The 19,201-nt window shown below is 38.8% G+C and overlaps 1 protein-coding gene across 2 annotated transcripts; it reads right to left on the reverse strand.

Annotated features, from left to right (window-relative positions):
* Positions 1–1,948: 1,948 nt before the first annotated feature.
* Positions 1,949–16,452, reverse strand: CMKLR2 (chemerin chemokine-like receptor 2). Of its 2 annotated transcripts, none has more exons than XM_082484499.1 (2): positions 16,230–16,452; positions 1,949–4,724 (listed from the first exon to the last, which is right to left on the reverse strand). In XM_082484499.1, the coding sequence occupies exon 2, from the start codon at positions 4,706–4,708 to the stop codon at positions 3,656–3,658; it is 1,053 nt and encodes a 350-aa protein (XP_082340625.1). In that variant the 5' UTR covers positions 4,709–4,724; positions 16,230–16,452; the 3' UTR covers positions 1,949–3,655. The 2 variants fall into 2 exon arrangements, with proteins under 2 accessions (XP_082340625.1, XP_082340626.1); XM_082484500.1 differs by lacking the exon at positions 16,230–16,452 and adding an exon at positions 15,956–15,991.
* Positions 16,453–19,201: the final 2,749 nt, after the last annotated feature.

Raw genomic sequence — 19,201 nt, forward strand, 5'->3', positions numbered from 1 at the left:
TCAGAACTACATTGATTCTATGGATATTTTTTAGAAAACATACAAAGGTAAAAGCTGTCAAAGTTGTAAAGCTTCTAGACAAATTCACAGTTCTTGGCCTTTTATTGGACTGAGATAGAGAATTTACTGTGACCATGAAATGGATGCCTTTCATCTGCCACGTTGGTCGCTCAGAGATGAAGATGCTCAGTGCTGAAGCCTGACAGCAGCAGCTAAAATAACTTTGTTCTTTTTTCACAGGGCATCTGTATGTGGTTATCTGGCACAGCAGGTCCTGTTTCTCTTTGTTTAAAGGTCTGCCAACTTCAGATTATGTAAGAGCTTTGTTTTATAATTTGTCTCAGAAAAAAATCTGCCTGCCAGAGGTTTAAAGCATGATGAAAGAACTGAAAGTATAATTACAGGCTTCATTCTGACCTTCCATAAACTTAACTCCTAAAGGAGGAGCTTCATGCTGTGTGTAATTAATGCACAGTACCCTTTCTGTGGCAATTCTCTAGCTGTTGCTTCTGCTAAATCATGTAACTTAGTTTTAGCAATTCTGTTACGGTGGTGTTAAAAGCAAGAAATTAGCAAATGCCACATCAGAAAAAAATGAAACAAAAATTCTGCCACAAAAATGCAATTTTTATTATCCTTGGCCATCACTGTTTCTGACTTCCCATTCAACATACCTTTACCTTTAAACTCTTTCCTTGACCTTGTAATTAAAGCTCTAAGTAGATAAAATAGTTTTTGATTTATAAACTGCAACTTTGCTAAAATGCAGCACTATGAGCCATCCATCTGACCTGCCAGACTGGTTTTTTGTGTGTGTGTTCCATTTATGCTAAGCACACATGTACAAACTCTTCAATTGTTGGAATTTCTTTTGTGTTTTTTTTCCCCGATGTTGGAAGGAAACTTGCTGCACAGGAACAAAACAGAAAAAGCTAGACAGCACAGTCTCCCTAGTTACAAAATAGGTAGGGACTTGGGCAAGAGAATTCCACAGAATCCACATGTATCTATGTCAGGGGACTTTGTGTAGTATTTGCATATGCACTGTGTCATTGTGCCTGTGAAAAATCAGCATCTTAAATGAGATGCTTCTATACCAAGCGCACCCCATAACAGAAAGATCAGCAGAAAGTTTCATAACTTAAATATGTGATACACAGGAATACTGGGAAAACAGTTTCAACAAAAGTGTTGGTTACAAACTAATCTACGTAACAACCTTCAGAAGTACAAACTGCTCAGGAAGCAGATTAAGAGTAAGTAACAAGAACCTGTCTATTACAAAATGTGTCCATAGCTATTATTCTTGAATGAATGCTTAATCATAGAGCTATTTCATATGAAGTGTTTGTAGTGTCTTATAGCATGATAAGATGGATGCCCTTTGTTTGGGGTTTTTTTTCCATTGAGGTGGGTTGAATGAGCGTTCCTCAGTCCAAGTGGAGTAGAACTGTCAATATTGTTTTGGATACTCTTTGGAAACTTAACACTCTTAAAGCGCTATCTGTTTTGTTTAGGTATCTGCCATTCCTCTTGCACAAATGATTTGGAGATAATTCCATAACTGACCTTGGCGTGAACGGGGTAGTAATTGCATTGCAAAGTTGTTAATCCACTTACTTAATTTCATAGACCGGGGCTGACTTTGGTCTTGGGCAATTCTACTCTGTATCTCTGTTGTCTCCTTCAGGGGAGGCTTTCTGATAATTTTTGCAAGACAGCATATGTACCTTCCCCCATTTGAAAATCAGTCTCTTTACTGTTTGTAGCAATACATGTGCTCACATAGCTGACATGCAAGAAGAAAACTGACATAAACCTTAATTCCTGTAGTACAAAGGGTCAGGGCTTGCTTTCATCTTCAAAAATCTTTGGGAAGGAGCTGTTCTAAGAACAGATGGTCACTGCATATTGCTCCTGAGAAAAGCAAATGAACACACTCTTTGGAAAAAACAAAATTTTATTACTTCACTTGGAGTACAGTCAGGAGAGTAGTACTAATACATCATTCTTAGAAAGATGTCAGGGAACATGTGAAGAAAAACTGGAAAATGTTTGATTTAGGCATATTCAGCAGTATGGTGCCAAAATACTATGATGAGTCACTATGTACTGGGCAGCAAATGACTCAAAGGAAAATACTGCTTACCAACTTTCCAGCCCAAATTCCACTGATCCTGCCTGACTCTCCCAAACTCTGAAACCAGAGCCCAAAGAAACAGCTACAGACCACAGTCTGACTCCTTCTATTTGTACAGCTACCAATACTGGATATGCTCATGCATGCATATACATATATATATTTTATACAAGAGCAAATATATATACATGTAAGGCCTCAAATACAGTATAAATGCTACATATGTGTTTTGGCAGGCCATAGAAACTAGGTAGATTATCTGAAAGACAGTCTTATTCTATATACCTAGGCCAATAACAAGGAAAAAATGGTTCAAATCTACCCAAAGCTTTATGCTTTCACTTTTAGTGGAGTTTTATCCCACATTCAACTTTTTAATTAAGTGGTATTGCATCAGAAATTGGTCCGCTCCACGTAGCATGTACATTTGCATTGATGCATGTGTGATTCTGCAGCAAGCAACAAGTTGGAACAGAATACAGCATAACTGGGACTACTTCATCTTTCTTATGGGAGTGCACTCCATTTCCTGGATGTAGTCTTGCATCTTGCTCAGCAAAGTCATCCAACTTTGGCTACACACTTGTAACAGAATATTGTCAAATACACTGTCTATTTTTTGAAGATTGGCATTAAGGCAAACAAAATGTTATGTCTTTACCTTTGTTTGACAGAGCAATAAAGAGCAACCAATAGTTGTAAACCTCTTTGAGGTTGAAAGCTTAAACATAGAAAAAGAACAAGTGTGGCACAGGGGCTTTATCTCAGCTTCTGTAAGAAACATTTTCACTAATTCTTAGCACATTTCAAATGAGCCTAATATCTATATGAAACATCTGCTCAGTATTTTGCACCCAACTGATGCTAAAAGCACAAGAATAAGTGACAAGAAAACATGGGATCTCCTGTCTTAGTTTTGAGTATAAGATAAAGAGCAGATTTTCTTTCCGTATTTTTCCTTTTTGTCAAGAGAAGGCAGTGATTCAATGTTGTCTTTCTTGGGATTCTTCTTCAGTTGCTGAGTGGAGCCACCAATGGCTTCGCTTAGCTGGGATGTAGCCAGGTGATTCCTACTTAAGGCAATACTAGACAATCAAGAGACTTGTAACCCACTGATGTATGGCCACAACCTCTTGGATGAGAATGCCTTGATCAAGAGTGTTACCAGTGATGGCAAGGAGGAATATTTTTATTATGTGCTCTTCTGATAGCAATGAGGTATGGAACCACAACAAAACAACAGGATTACAACAGCATTCCTGATCAAAAACCCAGTTAGAGCAATTCCACTTATATTGACAACTTTCAGTTCAGGCTGCATGTGCATTGCAAGTACGCCACACCCAAATTATGTGTCCTTTAAAAACCTTTCAAGAAAAGCAGCAAGTGTAATTAAGCCAGCCGTTTACATAAAACTGCACATGCAAAGATACACATCTGATTGGCAGATGTGAAGTCAAGAACACCTCCAAATCTCCTGTCAGCTGTTTTGGAGAGGGATGGTGTCAAGAGCTGTCACTGAGCAGTTTCACAATAGTGCACAGGCGCATGGGTGTTGTCCGAGCTCCACAGCTGCTCACTGACCGTTCCTGAACGGCTTACCTCCCACAGTGCCAATTTTAGCACCTCAGAGACTGTCGTCTTGACTTGGGCCTGGAACTTTTTGCTAATCAGAACGTAGAGGATTGGATTGAGGCAGCTGTTAATGAAACCAAGGCCAGTGGAGAGGGGAATGCCATCCTGTAGTAAGTCATGCAAGTTTTCATCGTGGTGAGCAGACAGCTCCACAATGCTGAATATGTGATACGGTGTCCAGCAAACAAAAAAAGCTACAACTACAGCAATGATGGTCCAGAAAAGCCTGCTGGAAGTCAATACAGTTCTCCTCTTCACTTTGACAATCAGCAATGAGTAGCAAATGACCATGGTCACTAGAGGAAAGAGGTAACCAAATGCAAGCCTCACCCAAATGAGAATGTGATGTGTCAGCAAAATAAGTTCTCTGTCATGCACATGGAAGTTGTTGTAGCAAATGGTGACATTGTTGAGAACTGTAGTTGTGTCTCTAAAGTATAAGGCAGGGCCACCAATAATTGCAGCTGACATCCAAATGATCCCACTAAGGATGAGGGTGTTCCTTACAGTTCGATACTTGTAGGAAAAGACTGGGTGGACTAGGCGGATGTAGCGGTCAAGGCTGATGAATGTCAGGAAGAAAACACTGGCAAACATATTAAGTAATGCAATGAACGAGTTCATTTTGCAGAGCCACTTCCCAAAAGGCCAGTGGAAGCCCATTGCCACGTAGGTAATATAGAGCGGCAGGAAAAGAACAAAAATGAAATCTGCAATGGCCAGATTGAGGAACCAGAGTGTAGAAACAGATTTATCCCACTTAAAGCCCATAAACCAGATAACGATGGCATTACCTGGCACTCCCAGCAGAAATGCCACACTGTAAAAGGAAAGGGAAATCATATGGGCAATGCTGAGGGAGGACTGGGGTGATTCATCTTCCTCAGACAGGTCATAGAAATAAGAGTAGTTCTCAAAATCTTCAAATGTCATGTTGCACAGTTGCTTTCTGGGAAAGAAAAGAAATGGAACAGTCAAAGGAGAAATGTTTTACTGTACTGTAAATAGTAACCTGCAATTCCTTTAAGTTCTTGGTCATAAAAAATACCAAAACATTGACTTAGTTTCACACAGCTATCACTTTTTAGCTGTCAGTTGCTAGCACAAAGCTTGTGGAGTATTTTGGTTACAGCCATTTCAATAAATGTTCAAATCAAGACAACACTTGAAATCTTCAGGAACCATTTTCCTTGCATTTATTTCTTAACAGAGAACACTGATCACAGTATCACTGATACATTTCTGGTAGATCGCCTGCAAAGTTTTACTGCAGTATGATTTTTCTATTCTTTTCTAGCTGGGTTTCAAATTTTACTGCACTGTTCCTATTTGAAGTAAGTTTTATGGATTATATCTGTCAGAAATCACGGAAGCACTAGGCATCTATGTAGGCAAAAAAGTGCAGTTAATATGTCAGGAAGCCATTCTTCATAAAATTACCAGCCACACACACACCCCTCAAATTATATTTAACAAAATCATAGGCAGCAATTTCTCCAGCAACTGAAAGTTCATGGGTTTATTCTTCTCTATCATATATCTATCTTTGTATCAAGGAATGCTGATTTTCAGACACATTCAATGTATTACATTTCCTTAATGCAGCAAAGGATGTAGAGAAGGAAATACATAGAACACATTTCAGGGACAATACATACAAATGTGGTATTCTTCCACTTGTGAGCTGAGAAACAGGTAACAGATGAAAGAAAATAAAGCTTCCCAGGAGAATAAGATACACTGTAATAGCTATAGATGAAAATAAGCGTGTCTCCTTTTTTCTTTTTTTAGGAGAGAATGACGCTCTCTGTTTTCTTCCGTTGCAAAAGCTTCTGGAACTTACAAGTACAACATGATTTTTCACACAGGAATTTTCTTCTAAAACTCCAAAGGAAGAGTGTGGGAAGGGGGGAGGGAGGGGGGAGGGGAGGAAAATATAAACCAAAAGAAAAAAAAACAAAACCAGAAAAAAATAACGAATGGAAAAACAGATAGCAAACAGAGGTTGAACACAGAAAAGCACTCAGAATTTATGTGCCCATACCACAGTACAGACAAAGCTGTAGCACAGCACAGATGGCCACAGCCTGATAAAACAATCTGCCACGGTCAAAACAAATATTCTGCAAAATTCTGTTGTCATTTAAAACTATATTGTCTGGCTGTACTCAGCTGCACTAAAAACCTGTCCCTGAGAGCAGGACACCACCAGCCCATTAGCTGTACTATGGATGAGCTCACTGGTACACTTCTGGGCGCTAGCTTCATTCAGAAACTGAAATTCAGCCTGTGCTTTTGGCACCCAGCCCTGCATTCCTGTAATTCCATGAATTTTAGCATGCTAAGGGCAACAAGGCCAGGGTCTCCAGAGTATGCTGGCTGCAGAACCACATCGGCAAGCTTGTATCCATCAAAAAATACCTACCTTTCCAAAAAATAGTTTGCTTATTTTGAAAAGGATACTCACACAAGTGAAGCTATGCATGTGCACACACATTAGCAGGATTAGATTTCTCATTCGTAGATGGATAGACAAGGGGGAAAAAAATTGTGCAGTTGTATATCTCTTGATAAAAAAAATATGTAATAAGAGTCAATACGGCATGTTCTGTCAAGAGGCTATGATAACATTTGCCCTTCGTAATTTACATCAGGCTGAAGGAATGTTATTTGGTTTGCTGTCCTGATAAAATGATACTTATTGGGCTACATTTATGTAATTACATGCCCCTTGGGGGTAGATTCTGCATCAAATACCAGTACCACCCATCTGAGTCATTTTTTCAAACAGCTTAACAGCTGCTGAGAAATAGCATAAACAAGGAGCAGTACCACTAACATCTGAACAGCATTACATTTGGACAGTTTCAGAGGACAGTCAGGCTAATAATTGGATTTTTAAGTGTCTTTACCTATATACAGAACTATACCTTCAAATCAAATTAATGCAATTAAACAAAAGATCCATTTTTTCAGACTCTTGCTGATTATCACCCTGTATTGCAGTTACTAATCCATTTTGCTTTTAAGTTAGCTAGCACAATGCAACAATACTCGGATTCAAACATTTCCTCCTTAGATGTGTAATCCCCAAACTTTTTTTCCTAATGGTGCTAAAAAACCATAATGATAATAACAAATATTTGCCTACTGCCCAACAATGTTAATTTTGTATTTAGAATTTCAAAGATGACGTATAGCAGGAGAAAGAAAACATACATAAATAAATACCAAATATTTACCAAGCCTCCTGTAGTTTAAAACTCCTCCATTGAAAGAGCACACCTCTAGAATACAATTCTTTTTTCAAAGCTTGTATTTTTCCTTATTTCTAACTCCTAGTCTTCCAATGCAGTAACTCTTTAGCAGTGGGGGGCAAAAAAAAAAGCAGGAGGATCATTCATTACCATTGCTCCCTGTGCACAGATGCTGAAATTAGACTCTATAGCTAGGGCTCAGCAAAGACTGATGATTACATTTGCAAAGTCCAGAAACTTTTACCTCTGAAATCCACATATATTAAGTACTTCTATAACAGGACTCACAGTGTTACGCCTTGCCCTGAAAAAGATAAGCAGTAGGGGATTTTCAGCGGAGCTATGCTGGTTTACATCAATAAGGACACAGATTTTTTCTTCTGCAATAACTGTTAGTTGTCATTCAACGGAGATGTTTCTTTATGTTCTTGAAACACACGTAGTCTCAAATACTTCAGTTTGGTGTTTGTTTATTAATAAACTTTCAGAGTCAGAAGCATCTTACAGTTCAAGTCTAGGTCTTGAAAGTAAGGAAATCTAATTCTATTCCTTATTTTGTCACTAATTTCCTGTATGATCTTTGACAAATAGCCTAATTTCCAGGCTGGAAAGACTCTCATGAACCTGTATGCAAACAGAGTCCCAGTAGAGAAAACAAGACTTTTGGCCAGCAGTTTCCACTTGGCTTTCAGGCCAACTGCTAGAAAGGGTAAGGGAGGTTTGGTGCAGTTCACTGGCTCAGTCCTTGCTGGTCCAGTGTTGCAAAAAGTAGCCAGACGGAGGAAAATATTTTTCAATAAACAGGAAAGTGTGGTTAGAGGCCTGGCAATAGGACTTGGGGGCAGCCACAGGTTACAGAACAGTGTTGTACTGCATATGGGTGAATATAACCAAGTTTAGACTTCATCCTGTCTCTTTCTTTTTTTTATAGCAAACAGCCTGTGTAAAGTGTACGCTCAGCAGTTGTTTCACTGGAGTCTGTTCCTGTTTGCTGAGGTCACAAGCAGCTCTGAAAACTGAGCCTCCTTGATTCAGTTGCTTAATTATGAATATAGTTGCTTAATTTTAAGCAAATAGGCTTCAGAACATTTGACCAGGAGGTTTCATTTCCTGTCATCTTCTGCGGAACGGAAGTTAATTACTAAACAACTTCATAGGAATATCACAGGCTGGCACTTGGTGCTAGTACCTTTTAGATTCTGGGAGAGAAAACAGAATTACAAAGAAATACAGATTGTTAGGAAATATTTCTAAAATACAAAGCCACAGAACTGCTGGGAAGAGACTTTACCATGCGCTACATGAACTGTCTTTCTCTGAATTTCAGCAGGGAATTACAGAATCAGATCTCAATTGACATATTCATAGCTTTTTACTACAAGTACCTAGAGTTTGTTTTCTCTGCCACCATTACGGTATTTCATAAAGCTGAGCCATAATGACAACTTGGACAAATGATTGTATCTGCTTAAAATAGAACAGCTTTTGTCACACTAAGAATGGCCTTACGTTTATGACATGGGATTAGTACTTTGGACTCTATTCATGGCTACGCCACATACATCCTGTTTGACCAGGGGAAGTCGTTTGACCTCTCCTCGCCTCAGCCCTGAGGTCAGTGGAATAGCTTTGGAATGAAATTACATTGGGTTTTCAATCTAAAATAGGAGAAAACAAACAAAACTTGCAATTTCCACTCACTTCACTTGATGCAAAGTCCTCCTGGAGGTTCAAAGTTCTCTGAGCACCACGGAAGTTAGGGTCCAACTTAATTACACTGGTAGTTTATGCCACATGTTTGGGCTACAGCCCACACAACCTCTCTCTCACATTTGGTCCTCATTACTTTGAAAATTTACAAAGAGGTCCAAGGGAAGAGTTTATTCATTGTCCATGTTACTTAAAAGTTAACACAAATATTTGACTGGTAGTCCCAAAATCTATTTGTTCAGTGTGACAAACAGTGCTCAGGGCCGCTGGCCAGCTAAATTGATTTCAGAGGTCACAATAGTGGGTACTGACTTAATAGGAAAATTATGGTTTGCAGAGTTGGCTGTCTTGACAGTTAACTTCATAGAGGGAATATATTACACAAACCCTCCTTTTAATGCCTTTATAAATAAATCTGAGCATACCACATTCCATGTGTATGATCTATGGCTAAAGGAAAGCTTATTTGGTTGATCAACTTTTGTCATTTGCAAGAGTCAAATGTTGGAGAACAACTTGTTTCTCAAAAGGTCACCTAAAGCCTGCTTGTCATACTGTGTCTCAGCAAGTTTGGATGTTGAACTCATTTGAGAGCCCTCAAAAAAAATTCTTGGAACTTTTGAGGTGCTAAATTTTGAATTTATCTAGCTTCAAAAACAGAAACGTGAAATTCACCAGTAGTTTATCTGCAATGTTCAAAACACAGAAGGCTGAGCAAGTTTGTTAGAGGTATACGCATATTTCTGGCAAGTATATTACAAAGACATAAGAAAAGATCCTAAAACTCACAAGGAATACTGATGAGATTACAAACTGTCATGGACTCATATTTCTCCCTGAAAAGAACAAAAGCCAAGATGACCACTTGCCTCCATATAGAAACATTCCTATAGGAGGAACTGCCTGATACACCCACATTACAAAATTAAACCATAGCTATTCTATAATTTAAGCCCAAAGCTGGCCCTGTAGACAAAGCTACTAGAAAATGAGCATTTTAAGCTGATAAACACAAAAGCAGAATCAAGGCTTGCGTGCATGTTTTCTCTTTCACAGACATACACAAATGCCTATCTCTTGACTATCATCTTAATAGTCTTTAGACATATGGCAAGAAAGTGACTTTGTAAGCCATTCTGAATTCAACAGCTACAACGGGTCATAATAGATATGACGTGTGACTGGAAACCTTTTAAAGCCACAATATAGACATATTTGTTCTAGCAGACAAGAAATGAATGCAAATAACCATCATTCTCCATTATGTCTCTCAATGAAGCAGTGTTAGAAATGTATACACAATGTACTACCTAGACATCTCCTAAAATTTACGCCAAAACCAACTTTCCTTAAGCAAGGCCAAACATGACCTTATTAGTCATAATACACCACTTTGTCTGTGGTATTGAAGTAATTTGACCAGATAATAGCCTCATAACATTTTACACAAAGTTGAGTGTTACAGCGGGATTAACAGACCCTTATAGAGCAGACTCAGTTAATATTGGTAAAGCAATGATTTCAGACCAGCACTTTTCCCGCCAGAGAAATGTCAAACAACGAAGTGAAAATCCAACTTCATATCTAAATAATGCTGCTGTAATAGGAAAAGCATCTACAGTAGGTCTGGCCTGAATGTAAGAAATCATCTATATAACTGCTGCAATTGAGCAGCGTACCATCTCCACAATCAGGTAGTTCTTAAATGTCTGCAACCAGCAACTGTGTATCATCAAAAGTGATTTACTTTCATTCTGATCCCAAGCACCAAGACTTCCATCCCCAAAGAAGACAAAGCAACTCAGATGTCCTGGGGAAATGGAAGGAGACACACTTGGTAACTGTGTAGTTAGTGCTTGTTCCTGCTCAATTCCCTTCCATTAATACAGCTAGAAGTAGAAATATCTTTTCTAATAATCCTTTTGAATGCAAGGATTTGCCATAACCACTGCAAGTCTATCATGTGACCACAAACATATTACAGCAGAGTCAAGAAAACAACAGGCAATACCTGTGAAACACTTAAAGTGGCTCCATTATGAAAACAAAAAATAAATGTAAAATCTAATAATTCTTACAAGTAGGTAAAAATAGAAGTAAACGGTGTGACTTGAGATTTAAAATATGGTCTTATATTGTATGTGTCGGCACTGCCGAAGTATTTACACAACCAATTATAACACCTCAGTATTCACAACCCTTGGTGAAAGTGGATTCAAGTGAGAAGTATCATCAGTCTGGTTTACAGACAAGAAGGCTGAGACCGACCTATAGGAAGTCTCTGATCAAACCAGGTGCTAAACCTAGAGTCCCTGCCTAGAGGTTCAACCACAGTCTTATCCTCCTTTCTTAAACATAACATTGTCCCCTCACTCATGCTGGAGTGGAGAAACTATGGCTTCACCTTTGGGAGACCTTCTGCTTCCTGAAGTGTGGCTCTCCCCTGTGCGGTCATGCCCACTCTGTTGGAGGGAGCCAGCACCCACCTGGCCAGCCCTTGCAGATTCTGGTCTGTTTTCTCTGCGCTGAAGAGAAAAGGAACGTGGATTTCCACCATTTGTTTGTCATATACATTAATCTGTCTCTGCAGGCCCAGGACATACCTCATAGCCACTAAGCACACCTCTCAGACGACAGAGCCCAGCAGGTACACTGTATTGCTGTGTCCTCAACATGCAAATACACACACCAATGAACTTCCAGGGAAGTTTCACATATTTTCTATTCCTCCACAAATGCCAGCAGTATTTTCTTTGGCTATAAGCCACCATAATAACTACATACCTAGAGTAATGGAGATATCCAATTTAAATTTTTTAAAGTGCCTCAGCTTCACAATGACCAGACTGATAAGATAATGAATGCTTGTATTTCTAATCAAGCATGGCTTTTCATGTTTCTCATGCAAAAATTATACGGATTTTTTACCTTGCAAGTGTTTCATATATTTGTGATGAAAGAAGATTTTGACTAGCATTCATATGATCATTACACGATCATGCAGCTCTCAGCATGCTTTTTAAATGGTTGTACTCCTTCAGCAAACACATGCTTTAACTACAACTCCCTCCTAACAGGAGGTAGCCAAGTGAGAGCAGACAATAAAGAGTGAGTGCAGAGATTTCTTTCAGACTATCAACTGTTGTCTCAGCAGACTGATTAAAGCCACTTAAACATATGTTAAACAACGGCCATTCTAAAGTTACTGCAGCGTAACAACAGGTCATTACGAAAAACTAAAATAACTATCTCCAGCAAGATACAAAATCTCTATCAAATAACAGATAAAAATAGCTTGCAATCCGTTACAATTACAGTCCTTTTAACAAGAAAAGTTAAGAGCTAACCCCAGAGAAAATTAGCAACACAATTAATTCTTCAAATAGTCTTTCTTATATCCTAATCTATTTCACATATTAATTTTCCAGTCACTTCTAACAGTATGCTTGGTTATGTGCCACCCTCTAAATTGATGTCCCTTCTTCTAGTTTTATTCTACTGCTCACTAAATCTACATCAGCTGTTTCTTCTAGCATGATTGTAATGTTGCTATGGTTATATTACTCTTGACACATACTTTGCATGAGTATATCAGAACATCCAATTCCAAAATATTGCTAGTATATAACCAAAACATTAGTGCTAAGATAACACACTTTATTTTGTCCTCACAGTTAATATACTAGGATCACTGTGTCCAGTACATTAAGGGTTTCTACTTCTCTGTCAGTGTTACTCTAATATTCTTACTCATATAAAGCTAACTCTATTTACTTTACGATCAAGTCTAAAATAAGCACTGCTTGTATTCCTGCAAAACTGAAAAATTCATACTGTTAATGCAATTGCAGGAGGGCTGGATATTTATCTGTCTCCCTAACATGGCATTGGGAACACTTCCTAGCACTGATAAGAATAGATGGCGCCTATGATTAAGGTGTTAAATTAGGAGCTTGGAAATACTGGTTTTACTGGCTTCCCATATTACCTTTGCAAATCACTCCTCACTTGACTCCACCAGATACGGTGCAACACCCTCAGTTAAGAGTTTAGGACCTCGACAACACATTACTCAGTTTTCTTAAATAGACAATGGTTCTTAGCATTTCCAAAACATTGGAGAGTGCCAGGTGGATGGGAACAGTCTTTTTTCAGTGGTGCCCAGTGACAGGACAAGAGGTAACGGGCACAAACTTGAACATAGGAAGTTCCATCTAAACATGAGGAGGAACTTCTTTGAGGGTGGCAGAGCACTGCAACAGGCTGCCCAGAGAGGTGGTGGAGTCTCTGACTCTGGAGACATTCAAAACCCGCCTGGACACCATCCTGTGCAACCTGCTGTAGGTGACCCTTCTCTGGCAGGGTGGTTGGACTAGATGATCTCCAGAGGTCCCTTCCAACACTGACCATTCTGTGATTCTGTGAAACATCTCATTAAAATGATCTAGGGCTAAGCTCATTAAAAAAGGATCACCAGAAAGAAGAAATGGGAGTGTAGAAAGTGGTATTACATTGACAGTACAGGACCTCCTACTCACCACTTTCTCTCTCTCTCATCTAGAAGGCTTCAGAAGGGAGTAAAACTTCTGTGTCAGGAACACACTTGCTGAAAGAAGCAAGTATTTTATGTTGGGAAAGTACCCAAAGGCCTTTGAGATCAAAGCCTCACTGGATCTAGGCACTATAAGCACATAATGAGAGACAGTTCCTGACCTGTTTATAACTGAACAGAATAAACAGACACAAGATGAGTAGGGAAAGGAACAGAAGTATCTTGCCCAAAGCTAAACAGTAGATTCAAAGGTAGAGTTGGAGGCAGAATTCAGACCTCGCCAAAAGAATGAAGAGGCAAATATCTTTCATGGATAGAGAAAAAGGTGCTGGTTCTTCATACCTGTGCTCTGTGATTCCTGAAATACATTCTTCAATGCATCAAAAAGGGACAAGAGAGCCTGGGCTGGGAAAGAGAAGCAGAAGGTGGCCGCGAACTCTTTGCTAACTAATGTCCCCGACAAGGACTGGAGATTTCTAGAGTGCTGGTCTTTGCAGATAACCCTTGCAAACAAAACCCTTGCAAACAAACCTGACTTGTAGCAATGGAGTTTGTTAGTTTCTCTTTGGGCCCACTAATGAAAAAGTATTGTATCTGCAGCAGGTATGTTCAGTTAATCTAAAAAAAAATTGTAATGCAGTAAAATGGTGGGCCAAGTATAAGGGAGCTGCAACAAGCCAGCAAAAAATCTCTCTGGAAAAGAGCAGCTGTGGGCCGATGCAGGGCTTTTTGCTCCTGTCTCCAGGCCCTCAACTTCTGGAAAATATTGAAGATGCAAAGAGCATAGAATTAGCTGAGCTCCCCTGGAAGTACTATATGTTTCTTTTGAGGACACATAATTTTCATTGTCTCAGGAGCCTCACACACACTGTAAAAGCAACAGCAAGCGTGGGAGAGTTGATCTGTGCATGATGGCATCTTCCCTTCTAAAACTGAATGTCTATTGGACACCGCCCACCCCAGTCACAGCAATTCCTTCTTCTGGTAACAGGCCATGAGAAACTGTTCTTCCCACTCAGCACTCTTTTGCAAAGCCAGCAACAACAGAGGCTCGCACTGTTGTGAAACTGCTAGCTTCAGACTGAATGAACACAAATCAAACCATTATCAGAAATAATGAGTGAAAATTAGCCAGATAACCAGCCAGCACAGTAAGAGAGACAGCTGAACTGTTGGCACATTCCATAAGACAAAATAAATAAATAAGCAAATAACAAGACCATTCAACAGACTACAATCCTCTGCAAAACTAGCTGCTTAGTGCTTGGAATAGAAGAGTTATTAACAAAAAAAAAAAAAATAATATATAAGAACAGATCAAAAACTTCAAGCGGCTTTTAAGGAACATAAGGAGAAGAAAATTCTTTAAGGCAACTGACTTTATTGGGAAACAGATATAAATTTTCCTCTTGAATAAATCTATCAGAAATAAACACAAATAGCATTTCAGAAGTTGCTCATTAGGTTGTCAGCAGAGAAAGAAATTCTTAAAATTAAAAGGAAGAATTTATAACGTGTAGTATATACAAATTGCATTATTGTCATCAACAGTTTTCCTCTGCCCCGGCTGGTGCAGTAAAAATCTGTAGTCAGAGCCCGCCTAGGAATCCTTATATAGAGGTTCCCCGACTTGTGATCACTTTCCACGAAGGCAATTATTGAATCCAAACCATAAATTCATTCTCCAGAGTCAAATAATTTCCACTACACCCCAATCAGATAGATTCTATGTGCAGTAAAAGTGGACTCTAATATCACTCATAGCACATATAAAATCCCTAGGATTAAAGTAAACTTGGTAGGACCTCTATCCTGTCCGCCTGGCAGAAGTGGCTGATAATGTTTTAAATTCAGGCAGAAGCTGCAGTGACATTACCCCAGTAAATTGGGTTATCAAAATATTTGCATTTCCTAGTTCAGCTGAGGCAAAACAATAATATGATGCTAGTGAAAGTAAGCTGTCACAAGCAATTTAATCCTGAATCAGTTTCTGCAAACTTGGTCTGACGAATTCCTTTACCCTGACAAACCCTCACTCACTCTCTTCTCCTTAGCTATGAATTAATAAACATTTAACATTATTCAGTAATACCATTTTATTCAGCTAGAAAGCAAATGTGTTTTAATTCATAGACAATCTATAAATCTGTAAATCTACAAAAACAGGTCTGGGATATTGTTTGGCTTTGCAATATCACATTCAGAAAGGCTAGAGCTGACAACAACATGGTTATCACTAAGTCTGAACAGGAAGTGGAATCTAGCCCCGTCTCATTTTGCGGTAATATATTAGGCTTCAAATCTTCTTGTCACTTCCTAGGAAACACGCTCCCATGCACTTAATGACAGCTAGATCCACCTCCTACCTTATTCCACAATGGTTAAGGAAAACAAACACATCTTCCAGCTCAGATCATAGAAACTTTTTAAATTCTGCATGATCGTAATTCTTCAGGATTATTTTGCTAATCTGCTACTTAAATTGAAATGATTTCCAGTTTCTGTTCTAGAATCTGTTCAGATCAGAACAGATACACTTATTTTTAATAATACCAGAAATTGCTGTAGCTATAGGAGACATACTATCCCTAAGCAAACCAAAAAATTAAACCAACGCACAGAGGGAGGCAGGGGGGAGAGAGTTAAGTGTAGTTCACTTACCATTCTCTGATAGGATAAGAGACTCCTTGAAGTGTGTATAAACACATTCAAAAGTCATTAAAAATTAAATTCACACCTACTTTCATATCTTTTCTTGCTACCAGGGTGGTTCAAAATAATCTTTGGAATAAATGAGTATCACTTTCTTTCTTCCAAGAAGCTCTTTTAGCCAGTATATGCTCCACCACCTGCAAGTGTTGTTTTAGCTGTAGAAACACATTATTTAGAAAGCAGGCAGAGAAAGATTTAAAATATAACAGAGAAATTGACCTACCTCGTTTAGTTCTGTGGAACAAAATGCACTGTAAATCAGGGATGTGAGCTCTGTAGCAGAAGGAGGGATAAAGTGATCTGCAGAGTTCAGAGTGACTTCAGTGTGATTCCAGCTGCTTCGCTTGGCTACTGCCTTCCCTCTAATAAAGCTGCAGAATGATATAACGCCGTGTTTGTTTTCAGCTGAGGAAGTTGTTTCCAACTTCCCTTGGTTTTCTAGACCCAGTTTTGAAATATTGCCTTTCTGTATAATCCCAGTATTTCACCAAAAATAAATGTTAGACATGTGAATGAATCATTTTGGTCTGTGTCCAAGCAAGCAACAGATGTGGTGGCTGATGAATGGAAAGAGACCTTACAGTTGCAGGGTGCTTTTTGTTATGCAGAGAAGAGGTTGAACAGTATTTCTTTGTAAGCACTCTGGTTTATGGAAAATAATGTTGAATGACCAGAAAGATGCTTAAAAAGTCACACTGAAAGCATCATTTTGTAACTGTACCGTGAGATGCATTCATTTTGTATTTATGATTAGTAGATTCATCTCTTTTTTTGTATAAGAGAGAATTGAGCTCCTCAAAACACCACTAATTAGTGCCTCTGTCTGTCAGTCAGTGCAACAAACACCGGTCAGAAATTTGAACTGGGTTTTAGGAGACTTGGCTTGATTCCCAGTTCTGTAAAGAGCCTGCTGAATTTTTGTGGCCCGGCCTCATGATCTCCGTGTTGCTAAGTGTCTCAGTCAGTAAAATGGAAATATTATTCCACTCATATCTACATATACCATAGCTTCACCTGACTCTGATGGTACCGCACTCGTCATTTTAAATCAGCTGAAAATCTGTCAGTCTACCCTTACCAAAAAACCAATCTTCTAGTAGAAGCAATAATCTAACAGTGGTACTCCTCTGTCATTAATGCAAAACATGTAAAATGGTCAACACTGATTGAATCTAGTCAATTCCAAATTTTCCAGATATCAACTCTATTGATTCCAGTGAAAATTAGAAACAAACAAAACACAGAAGAGGGAAGTGCTTAGTGAGAAGCAGCAGAACTGAAATTTCAGCATCTGGTTAGCAAGGTTGTCAGTTTTAAGCACCTCTCTCATGGTCCACTGATCACAGATTCTCTTAACAGGAACCAAAAACTCCTTCCAGCAAAACTGCCCTGCTTTGCCTTTCCTCCATGACAATTTTTTCTGTTCTACCAATATAACTTAATTGCTGATAGCTTGTACATGAGGGGGAAAAGCTATGAATGAAAGGACAATGGAGATTATGCTACGGTGGGACAGAGTCCCTGGAGCACGAGGAAATGACAGAGGGGCATGATTCCTGTGAATATATGACATAAGAGATAAAGAGGGGGATTGCCTGAGGAAGAGTATGGAAAGATTCAAGGACCTCATGATTTGGCACCTCACTTGTTTATTTCTTGCATTTTAAAGATTTCCTGCATTCTCTAGGTAACTGATTGGTGAACCTTCACTGATAAAAACTCTTTTAATAGTAGTTCTCTTCTTCTGTAAATATTGGGATAGACTAAATACAGGCACAGTTTAACAGCAGCTCTGATGAGTTTTGTTTGCTTGTAATGGCACATGAGTCTGTGTGTTTGCCAAATCCAGTTATTGTGAGGGAGATAATTCAAGGGCGTGGTCAGTTCTATTTTAGTAGGACAAAAGATGAAATTAATGGGTAGATAACCCTCACACATGATCTACACTAAAAGATAAAGACCTCAGCAAGCAGAGTCGAGCCACGCGTTTGCCATCTTTTCAGTGAAGGGAGCATTCTGAACAGTGCAATGCATTCTAGCAGTTTTGGAGTAGCGAGGAATTGTCCTTAAGAGGCTGTTTTCTTCACCGTAAACTAAAGCAGACTTAGGACTGCTATAACGTGTACTGGGGATGATAGTTCAGCTCCTTTATCCTTCAGAACCAAGGGAGGATTAAACCTCTCATAGGCATTTTCCTCACCCTTCCTACTACTGTACCAAATACGAAGTCACAACTCCTAAGGAGCCATAAGACATTTTGTGGAGACAAGTTTTCCTAGAAAATGAGATTCTTTTTTCAAGAACAGCAGATTACTGCATTTAAAAGAATTTTTCTACCAGTCTGTCCTACCTACATTTGCTCCTTTTCAATTGAAAGGGACTGTAGCTCTGATAAACAATTACTCAATTTGCACAGTATAACCAGAATACATAACGGATCTGGGGGAAAAAAGATAACAGAATTTTCCAGACAAGATCGCATTTAATCTGAAAGGATTTTGTTCTGCTTGTTTTCTGTTTACAGCTAAATACAGCATTTTATTCTTTCACAGTTTTGATTAACCACAGTGGGAATCTCCAGCCCCTGAAGAGTATAAACTTGGGCCCTAAACCTTTCCTTGTTTTAGTTGCTTCTATGCTCAGACACAGTAAAACTGGAACGGCAAGTCCCAAATTACATGGCTTTTTAATATACGCTTTCATGCAAGCCATTAACCATTGACATAATTTTATGAGTGTGATCTTTTCAGATAATTTTGTGAAAATTAATGGGAAAAAAGTACCTTGTTTGCTTTCGTGTCTTTGCCTTTTTCTACTTGGAAATTGTATTTTATTTTGCTGTGTCATTTGTGCTTTTTCAACAGGGTAAGTTAATGAAGTCTTGGAGTTTTCACTCTACATTAAGTATGGCAATATGCCAGAGCTATGCTGAAGAGAGACATGCATTCATGAACATACAGTGCATGTGGGACTTGGAGAGAAGAGAAATACTACTTTCTACCTGATGGAAAAAGAACAAAGGAGAGCATACAAATAATAGATATTGGGTTGTCCAGCAGTCTTTGAAAAAGCAAATGAGTTTTAAAAGCACTTCTGATTCTTTGTGGGTTTTTTTAACCCTATAAAACAAAACACAGGCAGATTATGCATGGCAAAAAATATAGGGCAAAACCAGTTTGAAATACTTTACCAGTA

The sequence above is a fragment of the Vanellus vanellus genome (assembly GCF_965231255.1).
Source record: "Vanellus vanellus genome assembly, chromosome: 5".
Classification (NCBI taxonomy): Eukaryota; Metazoa; Chordata; class Aves; order Charadriiformes; family Charadriidae; genus Vanellus; species Vanellus vanellus.